This window comes from Sinocyclocheilus anshuiensis, unplaced genomic scaffold, assembly GCF_001515605.1.
Source record: "Sinocyclocheilus anshuiensis isolate Anshui unplaced genomic scaffold, SAMN03320099.WGS_v1.1 scaffold481, whole genome shotgun sequence".
Lineage (NCBI taxonomy): Eukaryota > Metazoa > Chordata > Actinopteri > Cypriniformes > Cyprinidae > Sinocyclocheilus > Sinocyclocheilus anshuiensis.
This window is the reverse complement of record NW_015539907.1, coordinates 102597-110216: the sequence shown is the minus strand read 5'-3', so window position 1 is coordinate 110216 and position 7620 is coordinate 102597. Positions and strand designations below refer to the sequence as shown.

At 36.7% G+C, this 7620-nt stretch overlaps 1 protein-coding gene across 4 annotated transcripts in view; it reads right to left on the bottom strand.

The window, feature by feature from the left end:
* The window catches only part of LOC107686236 (bile acid receptor-like), a 19026-nt gene that overhangs the window by 4858 nt on the left and 6548 nt on the right, over window positions 1-7620 (bottom strand). For 3 of the 4 annotated variants that reach the window (XM_016483150.1, XM_016483149.1, XM_016483153.1), the window contains 6 exons: window positions 5466-5843; window positions 3018-3158; window positions 2395-2531; window positions 1846-1944; window positions 1505-1604; window positions 1173-1319 (listed from right to left, as the gene is read on the bottom strand). In XM_016483150.1, coding sequence (XP_016338636.1) covers window positions 1173-1319; window positions 1505-1604; window positions 1846-1944; window positions 2395-2531; window positions 3018-3158; window positions 5466-5843 — 1002 coding nt within the window. Of the gene's footprint in view, window positions 1-1172; window positions 1320-1504; window positions 1605-1845; window positions 1945-2394; window positions 2532-3017; window positions 3159-5465; window positions 5844-7159; window positions 7308-7620 lie in introns of those variants that run through there. The other variant, XM_016483152.1, reaches the window with a different exon arrangement.

Sequence of the window (7620 nt, the reverse complement as noted above, 5' to 3'; positions counted from 1 at the left end):
GAAGGAGGGGCTTTGTACAAAACGACGCGTTTGAGAGAGTCGGGGCATAGAGGAACTACAATAATGTACAGTATTTGAAAAATAATGTGTTTTTTGAACATTAAAGCATGTCAACATATTCTGTTACACCAAATACACAAAATAATGATCGTTAAAATAGCATCATATGACCCCTTTAAAAACATGACTTAATTCAGCTTACCAAAATGTTCATATTAAATAAAAACAGTGCTGGGGTGTAACGAACTCTTCAAAAACTCAGTACATACAAACAGTCACCACCCCCAAGAGATGAATTGATCGCAGCACGCAGACTCCTTTCATGGTTTCATTAATTTCCCTTCAGATGAAAGGATAACCTTTGTCATAACTTTCCCCAAAAAATGAGGGAGCAAAAAAAAAACCTGACGCATCACGAAGGCTTCACGCCAGAGAAATGTCAGAGGTGCTGAGAGCCAGAGAGTGGGACAATAGGCCTCTCGATGTTTAGATAGAGAACAATAGTCTCTTTAGACAGTGCGTCTATTTCCTCCTCGCTGGCCTTTTGCGTGAATATTCCTGAGCCTGTGTTGCAGGGAAAAAGAGTGATGGATTCAAACAGTCGATGCCACTCTGCATTCATCTGCCTGTTTAGAAATATTACCATCTGGACGTCTGTCACGGCTTTTCAAATATTGAGAGGCTGAAAGCAACTATCTTTGAAATAAAGGTGATTCAGTGTGCAATGTTGGAGGGCTTAAGATGCTTTTAAGAGACTGAATTGATCATGCATCCTTCTTTAACCACAGCTCTTCTACAAAATCTGATTACATGTTATAAGGCATATGATATTGTCTAACTATATGAGGGCTTTCCTCTTTGTGCTGTCCTGGCAGCCATCCAGTGCTTAGACTTCTGTGAAACCGGAACCATTTGGACTTTAGTGTCCTTTTACACATGTAATGTACACCATGGGATTATCAAGATGGCAAATTTCCTGTCGTTATTTAGGGCGGACAGATACATTATTAATGTAACGTGCCTAGTGAACTTTATGGACTTTGTTCTGGGGCTCAACAAATACGTGGCATACTAGTTTGAAACCCAGTCCCAGAGTCATGATTCCTTTGAACGCTCCATAAAAGCCATGAATCGTGCTGTAAATTATGCTGCAATCCAAATAATGAGCTCACCACTCCTTCTGATCCTGTCCTCTAGTACCTCTGTGTGTCCGTTGGGCAGTTTCTTGGAGAAAACCTGGGCTGAGCGCAGGAACATTGCCTCTACAGCGGAACCTTTTAATAAAGCAATCTGATCTTCATGATCCAGAGATTGAAAACCTGCTCAGAAAACAAGAATGCGGCAAATATGTTTGCTTAGAACTGCCAGAGTTATTGCATCCTCCTCATAGGACATTGCTGTCATATAAAGTGTTTTCTTGAACTATGTGAATTTATTTTATTTTCATACAAGTGGTATAGATCCTGCTAGCGAAATAACTGTTGTAGAATTTGAAAAACAGTACCTGGTATATTTTTTGTGAACTCAACCAGCACTTGAACATGACTAGTTGCCATTTCGGTCAGTAGAAGGAAGTTTTCTTCTGCGTTAAATTGCTCTTGTAGCTGTGGACAGGTTGGAAGGAGGAAAAAAGCATGCAAATAAGCCACTGTTTTACGACATTGGGGTGGAGATAACCTTGGTTACATAATGTTTTAACAGTGATAAGAACAGGTTCTTGCTGTTTGCTGATTTTAACAGTAGCATTTGGCTGCTTTGTGCATTAAAGAATCATAAAAAGATTTAAAGACTTAAAAAGCTGATCTAAAATGAGAGGGTTGTTTTTTGATTTTCGAGAAGACATACCAGTTTTTTCGCCATATCCTGAGGGATGCGATGTTTGTTGTGAGCATCAACTATATAACTTATTAAAGCCTGTTGGTCTTGGCTCAGTTCTATATTCTCCTGAAATGAGAAAATGTGCCAAAATTCCTGTTTATAAATTTGGATCATGGAGAATCCAGCTATGTGAAATAATAATTAAAGATTGGTGGTGTCATTTTTTAATAACTAGCCAAAGTTTGATCCTGCACAGCCATTTTACAACCCTTGATCATAATATAATCTTTAAGAAGTAACCGTGTATGTGAGCAAAAGTGAGAAGAATGACGGTGAAGAGGATCATTGAGGTTGCCCTTTAACCTTTTATAGCACTTCAATAAAGTTGCCATAGAACACCCTTAGTTTGCAATTATACTTGAAAAGTTATATTGTAACAAGCATGGCACCAAGTAAACTGTATCTCAAATACTTAAAGTTGCACAAATCAAAAAGACAAGTATTTTAGTTTGTTTTGTGGAAGTTTTCACCATGGATTATAATAATAACCCAATCAGACAGCACCTGTGTTCTTACCTTGGAGGGTTTAGTGGTAGATACAATTTGTTTAGCATCTCTACTATCACCAACATCATCCCCTATACTTTCGTCAGATGAGGCTTTTGTGTTTTTCCTCAGCCTTTTGGATTTGCACTGGATTTCAGTTAATAAGCCTGAGGATGCAAAAACAAAATAGATACAGAAACTAGATACAGATTGGTAAGATTGACAGTTTACAAGCAAACAGCTTTTCATCAAGGGAAAAAATTAGTCTTGGAAACAATTTTTTAAAAATATATATTTTATCTGTTTCATTCCTCAAAAATATTTATGTAAAAAACAATACACTATACATGAGCTACAGAAGCTTAGAAAATACAACTTCCACAAACTAATATTTTATCTCAAGTAAATCAATATTATTTGAACCCAAACCATCTCATATCATTTGTTGCCCAAATAGAACATTGTACCTCTGTAGATACATTCTCTTTGGAAAATAAATTAAGTTGACTATGCCAGTTAATAACTGTTATTAAAAACTGCTGTTCAAGAGTTTCTGATCTGACTTATCTGATTGCACAATGTGCATGACTCTTGGGCTGATATATTAGTTGAGCAGGAACACATTTTATAATGTTTACAGTGCTCTTACTCACATTCTGCCAGCATGCCCATCCCTTTGCACTTTCTGAGTCGACACTCTTGGCATTTCCTGCGCATGTACATGTCCATCTCACAGTTTCCTCCACTCTTACATTTATATACAGCATTCTTTGTAATACTCCTTCTGAAGAAACCTGGAAGAAATAGCACAGCATGTTCAATATGCCACACATTTCACGTATAGTATACTGTAATATTGGGAATCAGGATCCAGATTTTTCATAGACCATCATGTAGTGACTCAACACAGAAAAAACTGAGAAAGCTACATTTACAAAACATCGAAATGTATAAATATTACCATGAACTGTAAAGCCCAAACGATATGCAGTTCTAAAATAGGCTACATAGAAAAATGTTGGTTTCTAAATGTCTCTTGAATTTCAGTAGTTTCATGCATTTGTTTGTGGGGGGGTTCATCTTTTTGCATTTTTCATGGTTTTACAAGGACAGCAATTGCATTTAATTATTGATATTTAGCTTTTTTAGCATTTAACATTGTACCTCTATCAACAGACCCAAATTCAAATTTTGTGTCATAAATTAATTCCCTGAGATCCACTGTTTTGGTAAATAAGTAATTTTTTCCCCTATCATATTATCAGTTGTTTTTACACTTCGACACAGTGGATGACAGATCAGATGGCAAGAATAGACATACAAAAGCATTCAGGAGCAGATTACATTGCTTCAAATTTAAAGTGCCTTATTTGCATGACTCACTTTTGTACGTATTGCCAAAGTATTACAGGGATTATAGGAATCTAACTATTCTCTAATTTTGAAAACCATAATAAAACATTAGAAGCAACAGTTGGCTACCGTATAAGTCTAAGCTATTAGGAGAAACAAGAAGGCCACTTTGTAAACACAGATCAAGGAATAGGTTAATTGCAGCCCATGTAAGGTATGGTGTAATGTTTAAGACATTACATTCAGAACTGTAATACAGATACTCTTGGATGCTCGATTTTCAGTTCTAGGCAGCAGACAAACATGTGCAGTTGTTTTTGGAACAGGTAATTATTCCACCATGAGCACAATGACACACATTAACTTTGCATGGTGGCATGTGGCTCTGGTTGCCTACATCATTATTCAGCAGAAAGCTGAGAGGGAATCCAATCCAAACTGAACGTGAAGGAGCACCAAACCCAGCCAAGTGGGACTTGGAACACATAGCCCAGCATCTGCCCTTTGGGCATTGTCCATGCACAGGTGGAATTACACTTGCAGTCATTCAGCCAATGATTTTCCAAAGAGCTAAATTTGGCACATGGGGTTCCATGTCAATTATTACGTCCTTCATGAGCTATGTAGCCAATGGATACAATATACAGTATCTATGAAGGTTCAAGGGTGAACAACGAGGTCACAGAACAAAGGTGCAACTGTACATTGTTACAGTATACTGTATATCAAATAAATATATTAAATGCAAAGCTATATTTGGCATTTAAAGTTAAATGTGCAATTTCTTGGCCTCTATCAACAAATAGCCCTGAACTCATTCCATTGGTTGAGCCAATGTTTTTAAAAAATTACATTGCCAAATTATGAGAATAATTAATACAAAAATGAATGTACAACAATTCTTGCAAAAGATTTAAATGACTTTTAATGCCATATTAGAGGCATCATAATAACATAGTTCAACATTTAATTGATTTATTTTTTAGAAATGAAATATTACTGATAAAAAAACTCTTTAACTACATGTTGTTACATAACCAGTCAGTAACTATACTGATCTCACATATATACAGTAGTCAGCATTTGAAGTGGATCAAAAAAGTTCATCAAAGTTGTCCTAAGACGAACGCTTTTAGGTTTTAGGACAACTTTGATGAAAGGTTTTGATCCACTTCAAATGTTGACTACTGAAGTTGTAAGCTATATGTGTTTGGTTCACTAAAAAGAACTGACTCATTAGATTAATTTGTTTGGGAATCAGACTATACTGGTTGTGCTGTATATTTCTGATTTACTAAAAAGAGCTGACTCATTAGAGTCAATCATTTGGGAATTGGGCTACACTGGTCACACTGTATGGATTTGATTCTCTACAAAGAACCAGCATATAAGATTCATTTGTTCAGGAATTGGACTACACTGGTCACACTGTATGTTTTTGGTGTATGGATTTGATTTACAAGTAGAATCAGATAATAAGATTCAGTCGTTCAGGAATTGGACTGCACACACTGTCTGCTTCACATTGTTGATTCAGTAAGTGGTGCTGGAATCACTGACAAGAGTATTTTAGTATGTGGTTCCGAAATGTGTGAAAACTTTCAATCCTGCTATTTATTTATTTTTTTATAGAATTGATTCTGAATAAGAACCGGTTCTTGGTTTCCAACTTTATGAAAACTTTGTTCAGAAATACATGTTTTGTGACTGAAAATGTCAGCAAAAATACTGTAAATTATGGCATTCACCTTTACATCCTTCACATGTGAGTGCATTGTAGTGATACCCTGATGCTTTATCTCCACAGACCACACACAGTTCCTCGCCTTTGCTCCTTCCGGAGTGGGCTGCGTGTCTGGATCTTTTACACACAGTCGGGACAACAGGGCAAGACTCGTCCAGCTCATTATCAAAGCCTCCCTCCAACGGTCCTTTCCTCATCTCAAACACGGTGGATGGAGAGTACCACTCCTCCCCACAGTACTGTGGGTAGCAGTGCTGACTGGAGTAGTATGATGGTGATGACATGGAGGGCTCCACCGAGGTGTACTGCATGCTGGGATAGCTGGTGAAGGGCATGACCTCCTGGTCCTGTAGCAATGGACTGTTCTGTTCTGCCAGAATATCTGAGGAGAAGATGGCAGGAGTGAGCAGAGCTTGTCAGTTTACATGTGTCATGGAGATACAAAGCTCAAGTTCACCTTACTGTTAGCCCAGCACGGAGTGCTAATAGGTCTTACGCCAACACGACGATTAGTGAAGCTACAACACGCCGAGGTACTGTTTCCTTGCAGACACCATCAGAGTCATTAAGATCTCCATTACCTCATAAGTGCATATTAAAAACCATCTAGGAACATAATCAGCCTCTATCCAACTAGTAGCAGTAGATTGAGTGAAATGTACATAATACAGAAGTCAAACACACCCAGACATAAAACAAGCAATCATTAACCAAAGTGGATTTACTCTGGATTTACAAAATATTACTGTCTAAGGGAGTTTCAGTAGATTTTTATTATCATTTTTGATTACACAAACACACATACACACATATATATACTGTATATATATATATATTTTTTTTTTTATAAATTAAGTGTTGAGTGCACTTTTAATTTGTCGGAAATAGGTTTAAAAGCATTCACTTACATACTGTTCTATTATTGGCTCTATTATTAAACAAGGCCAGAAACATACTTTTATACAAGTACACAAAGACATACTTAGGTGCTTAGTCAATGTATTGATCTGTACTACAGGGGCGCTACAGTTAATTTCAAATCTCTATTGCATTAAAGTTAGCAAAAAATGGAAATTCACCTTATCTATTTTCTAAATGCATCTTATATATCTTACTGTAAATGATTCATCCATACGTGTTTCTTTTCTTTATTTCTCTGTGGTGAAGTTTAATTAAGAGCTTGTTGTTATGTAAGCCCCGCCCCTTTCTTACAATTCAGATCTGCTTCCATTCCATCAACAACTGATGAATCTGTCACTATTTCAATAGTTGACCTAAAAGAGAAAACTGACTATAAAAGAAGACTGTTTACAGCACCCCTTGTGGCAACACTGAGAACTTTACATGCACTTTCTGTTACGTATTGCGTTATAAACTACGGCCTGACCTATTTCAGAACACGATGCTAGAAATAAAGTTAGAATACCTAAAAGTGTTATATATTTGCATATTTCGAGCTAAACTCCATCAGGTCATCAGCTATTTTTTGATGTTTGTGGTTATTATTAACATATGTAGTCCACTTGCTAACAATGACAACTTTTTCGGAACTGTGAAAGACTCATTGAATTCTCATTGGCAATTTAATCATTTTAAAGTAAACAAGACATCTAAAACTTTTGTACTATGTCTACACTACATTTTCGTCAACAACAAAAAAATATGACGACTGCTTCAGTATCATGAGATGGTACTGACCTGAAGCCTTATCCTGAACCATGGCCATTTCAGTGCGTAAGGGTACAGATGATCATTAGCCGTATTGATTCCTAACCATCCAACTGTTCCTTCAACTCCTCAGCATGTGTCTATGTGTCCCTTTTCACAAAGTATTACTGTTGCTGAACACCTTCATACTTCATACATAAGTGTTAGTGTGAACAAAGGTTGCTATAGTTGCTCATTAACCTGACAGTCACAATTCCCTGTCTCATTACATGTAGGATTGATCTGGATTTATAAATGTCATCTAGGAGAAAACATGCTCACTCGTGTTTGTAAAATTGAAGGTGACAGTTTCACTTTTTGGCTTCTGCTAATAACAGAAATTTGCTCCAGTTTGTTTCATAGTTTCTGACTCATAGTTTTACAGGTGCATCTCAATAAATTAGAATGTCGTGGAAAAGTTCATTTATTTCAGTAATTCAACTCAAATTGTG